The 14787-nt window shown below is 44.6% G+C and overlaps 1 protein-coding gene across 5 annotated transcripts; it reads left to right on the forward strand.

Moving 5' to 3' along the window:
* The first annotated feature begins 10 nt into the window (after nt 1-10).
* ppp1r10 (protein phosphatase 1, regulatory subunit 10) lies at nt 11-13882 on the forward strand. 5 transcript variants are annotated; one of them, XM_024441183.2, is made up of 18 exons: nt 11-151; nt 325-618; nt 2059-2129; nt 4873-4986; nt 5175-5261; nt 5491-5678; nt 5916-5999; nt 6318-6440; nt 6638-6746; nt 7059-7183; nt 8652-8773; nt 8879-9218; nt 9568-9814; nt 9972-10047; nt 10303-10533; nt 10720-10843; nt 11002-11385; nt 11623-13882. In XM_024441183.2, the coding sequence occupies exons 4-18, from the start codon at nt 4880-4882 to the stop codon at nt 11784-11786; spliced, it is 2511 nt and encodes an 836-aa protein (XP_024296951.1). In that variant the 5' UTR covers nt 11-151; nt 325-618; nt 2059-2129; nt 4873-4879; the 3' UTR covers nt 11787-13882. The 5 variants fall into 5 exon arrangements, with proteins under 5 accessions (XP_024296951.1, XP_024296952.1, XP_024296953.1 ...); XM_024441184.2 differs by having other exon boundaries at nt 325-2129; nt 8879-9197; XM_024441185.2 differs by having other exon boundaries at nt 325-2129; nt 7059-7162.
* Nucleotides 13883-14787: the final 905 nt, after the last annotated feature.

Raw genomic sequence — 14787 nt, forward strand, 5'->3', positions numbered from 1 at the left:
CGTTCTACAACAGCGCGTGACCAAAAACTCCATTTTGTTACCATGAAAACCCCAGAAAGCGCATGCTCTACACGCGTATGACGTCAAAAACGTCACAGGGTATAAATACCAAGTCCCTCCCTTTCTACTTCATTCCTGGATTTGTTCTGAGGTGAGTAACGTCTAAAGAAATTGTGCTATTTTGAACAAAAAACTACTGCGCAATTATTCATTTTGACCATAATCCATCATAAGAAACCTCTTCCAAGATTCAGGTTTGTATGAACACAGAAAATAAGTGAATCTATCTTAAATGTGTTTTTCGTTTTGTGTGCTCTTTTTCAGGTCTTTTGTCTCTGAAGAGTGACCGTCGAGGACTTTGAACATCCTAATTCAATAATCTATTTTTTTCTTCAAGTAATGGACATTTGATTACTATTTTTGCCTCCAGTTTGTTCCAGAAGGAAAAGCTAGTTTTTAGCTACCACAACCCTGCCCATAAAACCAGTTTTTCCAGCCATAAGATTGTTAACGTTAAAACATGACGGTTAACGATTTAAAACTGATGTAACAAGATATCTGTTGCTGTAAAGCACAATATAATATAGTTACCCGAGACGCTGAGGAGAGGTATTTATAGTAAGTGTTGATTTTCAAACCAATCTGAATCTAACGTTCAATTCATTAAATGAGAAATCGTCTAGTCGCAACTAATGTAGTCTAGGTCCGCTGGCTGGTCTCCGTGCGGGGCTGCTGTTTCCATTAGCGAAGTTAACGCGTTAGTTTATGAGCTCACACAGGAAAGTGCGGAGTGGAAACGCTCCGTTTCTTTGTGTGTGAGACGGATCAACATAAACTGTATAACAAATGTTTAATTTAAGCATAAGCAATCTATTCATAAAGATTGCCGTAGGTTAAGGGGATATTTTTCTCCCTCTGCTAAATTGATAAAGAGATCCTTGGAATTTACACCTACCGCAATCTATACATAAAGATTGCTTAGATTGAGGATTACGGATTTCACTGGAAAAATTGGTCATTTGTGGTTATTGTTTTTTACGCATGACATTGTATCGTCGATATCGTTAGAGCAGGACATTTCCCCAGGTGTCCGATATTTATACGGCAATCTGAGGATAAAGATTGCAGGATGGAAATGCTCATTCGAAATATTGTACAAGGCAGACTGGTTTCGTTGGAATTACATCAAAATGGCGAGGTAGTTGTGTCTTTTCAGAACACTCGAGGCAGTAATGTATGTTTTTCTGGAGCGACAGGGGTTGACTTCCCTGAATAGCGGAACGAGTTTCGTCTCGATGTAGCCGTTGTGGTTCGCCACCATTAGTTATTTTGTATAGGTAGTAAATGATCCTCCGGCGCTGCTAATGTGATAGTAGGCTAACTGTTGTGGCGATGTAGCTGACATACATTGTTCTTTATGTTCTCGAGACTGGCAGCCACGAAGCAGTTAACAAAAGAGGGCAGGGCCTAGATGTAGTTTCGATGGATCACGGGTTAGCTCCCCCTAACCAGAACTAGTCATTGAACAGGATCTTTATTCTAGTGCTAGGATAGGGCGTGCAATACAACGACTGATGCAGAGCTTGTCTTAAAAGGGCTGCCTGCTGCATGATATTCTTATATAACCATCATGAACATTGTGTGGGTGAATGAAAGGCATATTCAAATTCATTAAGTTGATTATCTACAGGCTGTTCTTTCCCAATTTATTTTATATTTTACTCCATAGGACAAAAATATGTATTTTATTTAATGGTGATTGTCAACCATGGATAAGAACATTGTTATGTAAACAAAAAAAACACTGGTATAGGCAGGGCTTTGAGCTATTGTGACAGAAGTATTTGTTACATTCTAGCTAAATGATAACAGGTGTTACTGTTTTCAACTGCATTGCTATATATTTCAGTAAATACACCAATGCCATTTTATGTGTGTATGAACATTAATTTACTTGACATCTATTCCCCCGTTGAATTGTTCTTTACTAAGCTCATGTCTTCCCAATAACTTCTTTCTATTGACTTTGTGAGTGTGTAACAGTTGTGACATTTTCAGGAGTTGTGTGTTATGTCCCGTGTTGTGGAGTTCTGAGACTATATAAAACTTCTACTACAACAGTTAAACGGGTAAGACAACTGATTTCCTCACATGACATTTCAAAATGAAATACTTGGATATTATCCATGTAATACTTGGATACAGTAATTCAAAGTATATGATAATGAACATAGTCCAACCATATTATAATGAGCTTTAAAATATTAACATATAAGCATTCGGTTATGCATTGAACAACGAGGGGGGAAAAGCATGTTGATAGCCTCAGTCCTGCCCCTACTCTAAAATGGTATTATGATTTACGCATAGATTGATCATTTGAACAAGGCTGAGCAAAAATTCAAGTAATATTTTGCAGCGATGGTTTGATATTTTAGTGGAGATTATTTTGCGTTTTTTAAGTAGAGGATCCACTGGATCCCCACTGATCTCAGTTTACTAGTGTTCCTATTTGGAACTGTAAGGTAATGTCAGTAGCACAGGTTCATTCTTGTTATTTTAACCACCCACTTGTACTAGAGCCAGTCTCCTGCTCAGTTTAAGCATAACATTTCAAATATATACATTTTTATTTAACTAGGCAAGTCAGTTAAGAACAAATTCTTATTTACAATAACGACCTAGGAACAGTGGGTTAACTGCCTTGTTCAGGGGCAGAACAACAGATTTCTAGCAACCTTTCAGTTGGCCCAATGCTCTAACCACTAGGCTGCCTGCCACCGCAGCAGGTATATTAATAGCTGACTTAAATGACTAGTGATTTTTTTATATTTTTTATGTGTGAATTTCTTTTGTCCACAGTATAGACATGTAGTTGGTGGGCATTGATAATGCTTCCCACAGTATAGACATGTAGTGGGGGGGCATTGATAATGCTTCCCACAGTATAGACATGTAGTTGGTGGGCATTGATAATGCTTCCCACAGTATAGACATGTAGTTGGGGGGCATTGATAATGCTTCCCACAGTATAGACATGTAGTGGGGGGGCATTGATAATGCTTCCCACAGTATAGACATGTAGTCGGAGGGCATTGATAATGCTTCAGATCAAATATTCCCTTTATTCTAATGTTAATCATAGGCAATTAACATACTGGTTCCACGCTAGTCCTGTAAATTTTAAGGGATGAATGTGTGAGATCAATCACTTAAAATACAAATACTTACAATACCAATACAAGTAACTTTAATATTACTTTAAAATACTTATTTATACTTACAAGCAAAAAGTTAAATATGTTCCTTTTAGCAAACTGAAATTAATAGTACAGTGCCTTTGTCATAGAATAGGTGTTTTCTGTGTTCTATTCAACCAACTGTACTCCTTGGGTTCCTGTGCCGCCTGATACTACTGGTAAAGTGACTGCACCCTTCTCTGTTAGTGAAGGAGCTGGTCAGTCATTCCAACCACCAGTTTAGTGCACCTGCCTGAAACTGAATACTGGTAGGCTTTCAGTTTGAAGGCCTTCTCTGCCTGTGTGTGTGCGCCTTAAGTGTTTAGCTACCAGTATGTGTCTGTTATTAGTAGAGGGGGAAGCTACCCAAAGTATCATTCACCCACACTTAACAAACACCTAGGTTGTAACATCCTCTTCCGTTACCAGGACAGCATCAGTAAAGTCTTCTAGCTTCCATAACTCTCATCGCCTTTGGTGTTTCTAGAAAATAATGTAGGGAATTCAATAGATTCCTCAATGGGAGTATTTTTCAGAGAATGGAACAGTACAGTGCAATTATGTGTTTTACAAGTTTACAACTACCTTCCCCTCCACTGTAGTTTGTAGGCCTACAGGTTGTCATATTCAAGCCTAATCACTCATCTGTTTTTATTTGCACTTACCATGAACTTTTTTTAGATTGTACATATTGTTAAGGCAGTCGTGAATGTAAGGTGTTGTTGAAACTTGTTTGTAATGTTTTAACAATCTGTTGAATAAAGCAGTTACTTGAATATATTGCTGCCATTGGGGGAAGTCCTCATGAACCTGTTCTAAACTGCAGCCTAACCTGTCATTTTCTAATGTGTTGTGTTGAACTGACTCCTTGCCTATTTCCTCCCGCTCGCTCTCTGTGTTCTGTTGAATTACTGACACAGAAAATGAAATAGCAGCATGACCTATAAGCAATCTTTTTATTAGGCTATACCCAACTGTCTTAGAGGAAGCCTTACAGCAGCTCCTGAGAACAGCGACAGTAGGCCCCGTCTGTCCTCCCTTCTCCCTCCGCTATGAGGATAATCCACACAACTTGACAGTTCCAGCCACCAAGAGAGAAATAAATGCAAATATTTGAAGTATGAGGCAGTAGATCAGTCAGTGAGTCATGGTCTTCACTGCAGTATGGAATTTGGAATGCGAAAGCAGCACTGAGGCTGAACAGTACATTTGGAGGGGTTAGCTGGGAATGGCACTACCCCCCTTGTTTTGACAGATTTCAGTGTGACTAAAGATCTAGCAATGTGGGTGATTTGAAATGGGCCCCTGTGGTGTTGTTCTTGGCTTTGTGGATAGCAGGGAACTGCGGCCTGTTTTCAGTCGTGTGGTAGAGAGGAGTTTGGAAAGGTCTTGTGGTTTAGTACCTATGTTGAATTGTCGGCTTTTGCTTTGTGCAGGATCTAGAGAACAGATGGTGTCTGTTCCAAGGAGCTCTCCCCAAAACAAAGTGTAATCTGACATGCCTGGAAGAACCATGCAGTGCAAACATCACTTTCGCTGCATATTGAAAGAGATAACGATGACTGTTTAGTAAGCGCCAAAGTTGTAAGGCGATCTCCTGTATATTAAGTGTGTATATCTGTTCCTCGCTCAGAGCAGAGATGGCGGTGGGCCCAGTGGACCCCAGAGAGGTCCTGAAGGGAGTAGAGAACCTTCTGGGGAAAGATGGAGAGCTCCGCAGCCTGGAGGGAGTCACCAAAGTCTTCAGGTAATTAACACGCTGCCATTTTTAAAATAATTGATGGTGTGCTTTTGGTCTCTTATTTTTTACTGTTTAGTGTTTTTCATAATTTTTACATCATTTTGAGTTGCGAGTGTGGACTGTAATGGCAGCGTTGTCCATCTCCTATCTTTTGTTCTGATTGTCAGCTTCCTTCATGGTCTTTTTCTCCACAGTCTCATGAAGGCCTCTCACAAGATGGTGAGCAGGTGTATGTACCTGAATATCCTACTACAAACCAAGTCCCACGACATTCTCAACCGGTAAGATCTACTCCCATCTTTTGTTCTTAATTGATCAACCTTATTGGCTTATGGTCTGGCTGGCTTGTTTAGTTACTTCACTAGGGAGCTTTCTCTGCCACTGTGCTGCTTCTTGTTCTTTGGTGGGTTGGGTGTCTATGCCGGGTTACTGTAAAGCACTTTGACAAATCCGTTGTAAAAACTGGCAATTTAAACAGAATTTGATTGACTGTCCCTTCTCTTTGTCCAGGTTTATCCGAGTGGGAGGCTACAAGCTGCTGAACACGTGGCTGACCTACTCCAAGACTAGCACAAACACCCCCCTGTTACAGCTCATCCTGCTAACGCTGCAGAAACTGCCCCTCACAGTAGACCACCTGAAACAGAACAACACTGCCAAACTGGTCAAGCAGCTCAGCAAGACTGGAGAGACTGAGGGTATGTTTTTATACAACTTTCTTTGCCCTGGTGTTTCCACCCTCTCTAATACACTGAGCTGACTAATTGACCTCTGTGGGGAAATGATTTAGCATTTTATTTGTAACTCGCTTTCTCACAAACCCAAGGCCAAGACAATAGAGTTCCATAGTGGTGGTATCTGTGCAGTAGATGTCAATTGTTGAGTGATAGTGTCCGAGGTTGATGTGTATCTAATGGTGTGTGTCTGTCTCCCAGAGCTGAGGAAGCTGTCCGCTGGGCTGGTGGATGGCTGGATGGCTACCATCCGCTCCCAGAGTGTCTCCACCACCTCTCCTGCAGGTAACTCTCCTCCTTCCCTTCATCCTCTCCATTGTTCCTTCTTTTCCCCTCTTTCTCTCACATTCACGTTCAACTTCAGACCCTAGTCCTGTGTGGCTCAGTTGATAGTGCATGGCGCCTGCAATACCAAGATTGTGGGTTCGATTCCCTCGCGGGACCAGTATGCAAAAAATACAAAAATGTATGCACTCACTACTCTATGTCGCTCTGGATAAGAGCGTCTGATAAATGAGTGAAATGTCAACATGTCTCTAACTCTCCTCTTCACTGTCATCTCTTTATGTTTACGTAACTCCCCCGTCTCTCTCTTTCTCTCAGATAAGAAGCGTAAGAAGGAGGAGGGGAAAGTGCCAGTCCGAGAGGTGAAGGCAGCGGAGGAGGAGAGGAAGAGGGAGAAGCCCAAAGCTCACGCTCCCAGCCATGCTAAGATCCGCTCCATAGGTACAGGACACTCACACTCTGCCCTCGCAATTTATCACAAAAAAGTTTTTCGTTTACAAAAGATGATTTTGTGTATACGCTTATTGTCCTTCAGTTGAAAACAGGCCACAGTAATATGCAAATCTGAGATGAAGCTCCTGCTATGGCTGAAGTGCTAGATGTAATGACCTGACCCTGTCCTGTGTGTTGTCTTCCAGGCCTGGAGATGGATGCTCCCACCCCTATCCTGGTCAAGAAGCCCCCTGTGGCCCTCCAGCTGGGGGACAAGTACAATATCAAACCTGCCCAAGTCCTCAAGAGACCCAGGTATACTACACAATAACATCCATGTCCACATTGTGTATAGGTGTCACCATCCTACGGCTTACCAGCCAATAACAGGATAGAAATTGCACAACCACAGAATAACACCACGGCTCAGTGCTGCCTCATTGTGGGTTAAACTCGAGTACTGATCAAACCTGTCTTTGGCAGATGTATTTGCCATTTGTAATGAATATATTGGAATTATTACTCATTCAAACTGTCATAATAAAAACACAACATTTTCTTATCTCTCTGCCTGTCTGGGTCCTAAGGAGGGAAACCTAACCCGTGATTCTCTTGTCTCTCTACCAGTTTTGGTCCTCTGGACGCTCCTCCTGTGGAGAAGAAGTACAAACCACTCAACACCACTCCTAACCAGACCAAGGAGATCAAAGTGAAGATCATCCCAGCACAACGTAAGTCCTCAACAGAAACAAGTATGTACCCATCTTTTTGACCCGTTCACTGCATTTACTAGGTTAGATCTAACCCCTCAACAAGTAGATTAGGCTACATCTGACCCCTCAACAAGTAGAGTAGGCTACATCTGACCCCTCAACAAGTAGAGTAGGCTACATCTGACCCCTCAACAAGTAGAGTAGGCTACATCTGACCCCTCAACAAGTAGAGTAGGCTACATCTGACCCCTCAACAAGTAGATTAGGCTACATCTGACCCCTCAACAAGTAGATTAGGCTACATCTGACCCCTCAACAAGTAGATTAGGCTACATCTGACCCCTCAACAAGTAGATTAGGCCTGACCCCTCAACAAGTAGATTAGGCTACATCTCACCCCTCAACAAGTAGATTAGGCTACCTCACCCCTCAACAAGTAGATTAGGCTACATCTGACCCCTCAACAAGTAGATTAGGCTACATCTCACCCCTCAACAAGTAGATTAGGCTACATCTCACCCCTCAACAAGTAGATTAGGCTACATCTGACCCCTCAACAAGTAGATTAGGCTACATCTCACCCTCAACAAGTAGATTAGGCTACATCTGACCCCTCAACAAGTAGATTAGGCTACATCTGACCCCTCAACAAGTAGATTAGGCTACATCTGACCCCTCAACAAGTAGATTAGGCTACATCTGACCCCTCAACAAGTAGATTAGGCTACATCTGACCCCTCAACAAGTAGATTAGGCTACATCTGACCCCTCAACAAGTAGATTAGGCTACATCTCACCCCTCAACAAGTAGATTAGGCTACATCTCACCCCTCAACAAGTAGATTAGGCTACATCTCACCCCTCAACAAGTAGATTAGGCTACATCTCACCCCTCAACAAGTAGATTAGGCTACATCTGACCCCTCAACAAGTAGATTAGGCTACATCTCACCCCTCAACAAGTAGATTAGGCTACATCTCACCCCTCAACAAGTAGATTAGGCTACATCTCACCCCTCAACAAGTAGATTAGGCTACATCTCACCCCTCAACAAGTAGATATCAGGGTTGAGGTCAATTCCTCTTCACTTCAGTGAGTTGAAAGTGAATTTCCCATTCCAGGTGTCCTCAGTACTTCTCTATGAGAAAATGTTTGAATTTAAATGTCAGTTTTCTTACTGACTTGAAAAGGAATTGACCTCAACCCTGGTAGATACCCACACACTGTTGTATATGTTCCCCTACACTATATTTATTATATTGCAACGTTTCAACTGGAAGGCCTTCTTCAAACTTGAAACCTTGCAGTAAACTACAAGGGAGCTTACCGTTTCAGAGCATAAATAAACATTTCTGTTTCTTTCACATGCCATGTGTTTTGTGCCCTACTCCTCAGAAAAAAAGTGTGCTGTGCATCGAACACACTTTTAAACCAATCTCCCCCTCAACTACCACAGCATTATGTTGACTGTTATTGATGTCACTAAGAGACCCTCTCTCTCTACAGCCCTTGAGGGTACAGGCTTCCTGGATGCCCTAAACTCCGCCCCTGTGCCTGGCATCAAGATTAAGAAGAAGAAAGGGAAGGAAGGTAGAGACCCCAAAGCTGTCTCTCCAACATCAAACAAGGTAGACAGACAACTCCTCTCTCAACCACCTGAATCTATGGAAGGCTGTGCAAATGGAATTGAGTATTCACCCATCTCTTTCTCTCTACCTCTCTCCTCCTCTCAGCCGTGTCAATTCGAGGGTAAACTCCCCTACCTGTCGCCTCAGGGCGGTGCCAAACCATTGTCCCCAGAGACCCAGACGGCCTCCACCACCCCTCCCCACGAGGTCCCTGTAGACCTGGAGCAGCCTGGGACGCCGGTCCCTGCTGACGACCCCGAGGCCATGGACACAGGCAGCGAGAAGCCCAACGCCCTGGCGGAGCCCCGCGGTGAAGAGGACAGTCAGCTGACCAAGAAGGGCAAGAAGAAGAAGAGCGTGCGCTGGGCCGAGGAGGAGCAGCTCAAAGAGTACTTCTACTTCGACCTGGACGAGACCGAGAGAGGTGAGAGAACAAAAACTAACGGTAACTTCAATTCAATTTTTTTGGTCGGTGTTGTTTGTAATTGCACGTCAAACTGTGGTTGTAGAGTCAAACTAGGTAGTTGTCAATACAGTAGCTAGCTAACTGTACAGTGAAGACATCTACTCTTCACTAAGTTCTGTTAAGAGTCTTTGGACAGGGATGTGATTAAAAAAAAAATAATAATTGTAATTTATCCTCAAGATAAAATAAATAAATAAATATATAAATCAAATGCATCCCCTTCTCCTGATCACATCCATGTTGGGTGCCATGGCTAACTCTCTCCTCCCTTCTCCACCTCTCTCACCTTCCTCCCTTTTCCTCCTCTTCCCTCTATCCCCCTCTCCAGTCAACGTCAACAAGATCAAGGACTTTGGCGAGGCGGCGAAGCGCGAGATGATGATGGACCGCCACACGTTTGAGATGGCGAGACGCCTGTCCCACGACTCCATGGAGGAGCGGGTACCTTGGAGCCTCCCGAGGCCCCTGGCCCTCACCGGCCCCCTGGTCAACGCCGGGGCCAACAGCACAGAGAGACTCACACAGAGGGACCGTGAGACTGGCATCCTGCAGGAGATTTTCCTCACCAAGGAGAGGTATGTATTCACAGAGAGAGAGAGAGAGTGTGTGTGTGTGTGTGTGAGAGAGCAGTATGGCTTAAAATGATGTGGATTTCTATAGCCTAGTGGGTTACCAGGTGCTCAAAGTGCCTCGCATTGTATTGGGGAAACTCACCTCCTCTCTCCTCCTCAGTGTTCCTGACAGCCCCCATGAACCAGAGCCTGAGGCCTACGAACCCATGCCTCCACGCCTCATACCTTTGGACGAGGTGAGATGTACCCTTTTCTGTCAATCACTTTGGTGCAGTTCTAAAAATGTGTTCAACTCCAATGAATGCCCAACCAAAGGGTTTTGAACATAAAATTAGAAGCATTACAAGTGTTATCAGTTTTGGCTTTTGTTTCGAAGAGTTTTGCATCTGAAAAAAGTGCCAAAGTGATTGAAAAATAACCTATAGTATATAGAACACACACAATGTTCCAAACATCCTCTGTGTCCAGTGCTCTAACTTTCTCCTGTCCAGGACTCCACCATGATGGAGCCCATGGACACGTCGTCCCAGGCTGGCTCTGGCGTGGGCCCCGGGGGGGTGGAGGCCTCCAAGCTGCCACCCGTCCTCGCCAACCTCATGGGGAACCTGGGGGCCAACAACCTGTTGGGCAACCTGGGTAACCTAGGCAACCTCGCCCAGGGCACGCCTGGTGCCCCCGCTGCACCCTCCGTAAACGTACAGGAGCTACTCACCTCCATCATGGTAGGGGAGAGAGATTTTTTTTTAAATGTCAAAACATTAACTAATCCTGTTTTGACATTCTGATCGGATTAATGCATTGTGTACTGCAACTGTTTTAAACAACTTCTGGAAGCCCTGGAGAAGCCCTGTAACCAGTGGATCTGTGATGTTTATCTTATTCTGTCTTCCTCCCTCTCTCTCCTGTAGGGAGCTAGCGGTGGCCAGTCTACTGAGGACCTGATCAAGCAGCCAGACTTCTCTGAGAAGATCAAACAGCTGCTGGGCTCTCTACAGCAGAACCAGGGCCCCCCCACTGCCCCCCCGCCTGGAGGTACACACACACCTTTACAACACACAACACCTTCAGTTCTCTCACACTTATTCAAGCCAACAAACCAAGTATTCTTCCATTTCTTGCTGCACTTAACTGTATATGACGATATGTGTGGTAGAATGAGTGTTAACTTAGTATCCGTCTTTCCTCCACAGTGAGCCATGGCCTGTTGGGCCACGGTCCAGGCATGAACAACCTGCCCAACATGAACAACCTCAACATGGGCATGCCCATGAACGGAGTGGGTTTCCCTCCTGCAGGCAAGCCCCCGGGCCCCGGAGGACCCCACTACAACCACCCCCCGCCCCCACACAACCACGGACCCCCTGGCTTCAACGCTAACCCCCGCATGATGGGGCCCCCGCCGCCCCAGGGCCACGGAGGAGACAACGGCAACTACTGGGGGGACGACTCGATGAGGGGGGGGCCACACCGGGGGGGACACTTCCACCGCGGGGGCCGAGGTAGAGGAGGGGAACAGGTGGGCTTCAGAGGGAGAGGACGTGGAGGACCTAGAGGAGGACACAACAACATGGGAGGTGAGTTGAATTGAAAGGGAATGTCCCTTCTAGTAATTCTGTTTCTATGTTAGATACCTATAGGGCCAGTCTGAAACGGTGCCCTGTATTGTCCATGTAGGGCCCCGCCCCACAGTAGTGCAATTAAAGTAAAGACCAAGTTGATTTCTGTTTGCCATCTTGTAGCCTTGATGCAGTCAGTACAGACGTTTGATTGGCTGGCTAGTTGTGTGCCAACTCTGTTCTTTTTTTTTATAGACATGTCCAAAAGGCCAGTGTGTCGCCATTTCATGATGAAAGGAAACTGCCGTTACGAGAGCAACTGCGCTTTCTACCACCCTGGCGTCAACGGTCCTCCCCTGCCCCCCAACCACCCCGCCCACAACCAGTACAACGACCACGGGCCACAGCACGGGCACTAGACCACCCAACACACCACTGACACCAATACGTGACAATACCATTTTATCACCACTAGGTGGCAGAACTCTGAATTAAACTCTGCTGGTTTGGTTTCACCACTGGGACAAAGGTGCAGAGAGACAGATTGCCCACCAGGCTAGAAAGACATGGTGAAAGACAAGCCAATAGATAGACAGACAAGGCAGTCCTGCTGCCTTAACAATTGCTCTGCACGGGTCTGGTGATATCAATTTGTGCAGGTCTGTTGAAGAAGCAGTTCTGCTACTGTTCTCCTTCTGTGTAACTGGGACTTTGATATGAGGACTCTCCAGTAGCAGAGGAAGATACTGAATGTACAGGGCAGAATCAGACATGTCTCTACTACTTCCTTTTCTTCTCCACACACCAACCTAAGATGTCCACCAAGAAATGCTCAACTTCCTACATCCATTTGTTTGCCCTGCTCGCTCAAACTCCCTCGATCAGGGATGGAGGACATTGCTTGTACGCAAGAATACACACACACACACACACACACACTCATGCCCCGGCTTTGGAAAGTATAGGTACTGCTATAGCTGTGAGATGATCATTCATATGTTGATGTAGATGTTTTATTGTGATCATTTTTAACACTGTTGGTTCAGGTTGATGATGTACAGTAACCACACACTATGACTACTCTGGTTGCTGTCTGTCACTGTCCCATATAGCCTATCAGCTATCCCTGACTTATGCACTAATCTCCTATATATTTATCTGATAGTGATTCATCAGCACTGAGCTAAGAGGTGAGGGTACATTACAGTTCATGTAATGATCAAGGTAGAAAATCAATAGAAACATCTCCAGCATCTCCCCAGTATTGAGTCAGACTTCTTTAAGCTAAATGATCCTTCCATCATTCTGCTCTGTAGTTGTGTAGTGCCATCCCTGCCCTGGGTGTCCCTATTGGCCCACGTTCCTCAGACAGACAGGATCTGTAGCCAACCTTCAGCTCCTGAATGAGTCTAAGCCCCGCCCTCTCTCCTGAATGAATGTTGCACTGTGTTCAACTGTGGTCCCTGGAGTTTTCAAACTGTAGTCAGACGTGGCCAAATGACAATGCTCAGTACACCATTTTAAAAGCTATTTATGGCCAAGTGTGCTTAAAGAAAAACATGGCACCTTTTCTACCGTAGGATTTCAACAGAAAACAAGACAATGAATGTAAAGGTGACCAAATAATAAGAATATTGTTTGATGATATTTGCAAAGTTCCCCATAGGCAAGAGTTATCAGTGAGGAAGTACTTTAAAAAGAAGGACCTAACTGTAATGTATAATGTCCCTCCATCCCCCCCACACTGCTTGTGCTGTGTTCTACTACTATCTAGCTCTAAAGACCTGACTCCAACATTTCCCCTCCACAACAAATGGATGAAACAGTATTGAGAAGATTTAACAGAACCGCCCCTAGATGTTTGGCCTGTGCACTGAACCAACGCTGCTTGCAGGCTACATGTTGTTTTCTACTGGTGGACATTAGTGGTCTGCATATCACAGGAAAAGGAACAACAGGGCCAAGTGTTGCTTGATTTGACTGAGCCTTTTCACCAAGAAGGGTACATAACAGTGAACGAGGGTTTTCCTTTCTGAGGTTCAGTTCAGGAAGCCTCTGATTATATTTCATCACCTTTATAACATGTACCACTGAGCATATCTTGTCTTTCATGTGACATCATGATGGTCAAATGTCCCCCTGTATGCCACGTGACAAACACAGTCCCATATTAGTGTTTCTCCACACACACAACTGTGTTGGCTTCAGTTGGGTGACGCGTGTTCAGTCCGTGTTCTATGTACAGCGGGGTAAAACAGAATCATTCTCTGGGTCAACTAATTCAAAGTGTTTTCTGTGAAAACAGTGGCCTTCATGTCTCTTGTGGGACTAGAATTATGTCATGTTTTTGGTTGGATTTATTTTGATACGATTGAGTTGGATCTCTCCAAAATGAGGTCCGTTTTGTTTTGTTAGATATGTATGTATCCATGTGTCTGTGAATGCATACACGCATTCATACACATATATACATAGGAGTATTTTGTACATGTCTTAATAAATGTCCTAAAATGAATATCTGGGTTGCTCTGTGTTATTTTGAGGCGTGAATATGTCGCCCATTAACGGTTTCGTTTCAAGTTCTTATCTAACAAGTGTTTCAGTATTGAGTGGAATTCTTATCTCAGTTTCTTTTGAAGATGACTGCCATTATTTAAATGTTTTAGTATTTGGATATCAATGAATGTTCCAGATAGTCAGAAGACCTATAAAGGAACATATACAAGTTTCGGGGGAACTTTAAACATTCTTAAGCGTCATTAAACACATTACACATCCTAATCCAAGCGCCTACATCCTATGACGATGGTAGTGTACGGAAGATCCGTGTTCCCAGGGCGAGGCTAGTGGCAGGTGGCTCAGGTGGCTGACAACTCAATGTGTGATCAGGAGTGGCTTTAACCGTGCCCTCCACTGCAAATATTGACTTGGGGAAAACACACGAAGGAACGGCGAGAAGGATAGACAGTGTCTCAGGAGCTAAGGACACCTCAGCATTCTGAGGGGGTTAAGGACACCTCAGCATTCTGAGGGGGTTAAGGACACCTCAGCACTCTGAGAGGGTTAAGGACACCTCAGCACGCTGAGGGTTAAGGACACCTCAGCATTCTGAGGGGGTTAAGGACACCTCAGCACTCTGAGAGGGTTAAGGACACCTCAGCATTCTGAGGGGGTTAAGGACACCTCAGCATTTAAGGACACCTCAGCTGGGAGAGGGGTTAAGGACACCTCAGCATTCTGAGAGGGAAGTAAGGGAGAGAGGGTTAAGGACACCTCAGCACTCTGAGAGGGGACACCTCAGCACTCTGAGAGGGAAGTAAGGGTTAAGGACACCTCAGCACTCTGACACCCTCAGCACTCTGAGAGGGAAGTAAGGGAGAGAGGGTTAAGGACACCTCAGCACTCTGAGAGGGAAGTAAG

This window comes from Oncorhynchus tshawytscha, linkage group LG13 (genome assembly GCF_018296145.1).
Source record: "Oncorhynchus tshawytscha isolate Ot180627B linkage group LG13, Otsh_v2.0, whole genome shotgun sequence".
Lineage (NCBI taxonomy): Eukaryota > Metazoa > Chordata > Actinopteri > Salmoniformes > Salmonidae > Oncorhynchus > Oncorhynchus tshawytscha.

Bases quoted from the DNA above. Each gene is read 5' to 3' on its own strand.
- ppp1r10 (XM_024441183.2), top strand. From the start codon at position 4,880: ATGGCGGTGGGCCCAGTGGACCCCAGAGAGGTCCTGAAGGGAGTAGAG. The intron at 6,000-6,317 runs GTAACTCTCCTC...TCTTTCTCTCAG, and splicing joins CTCCACCACCTCTCCTGCAG to ATAAGAAGCGTAAGAAGGAG. The intron at 6,441-6,637 runs GTACAGGACACT...GTTGTCTTCCAG, and splicing joins TGCTAAGATCCGCTCCATAG to GCCTGGAGATGGATGCTCCC.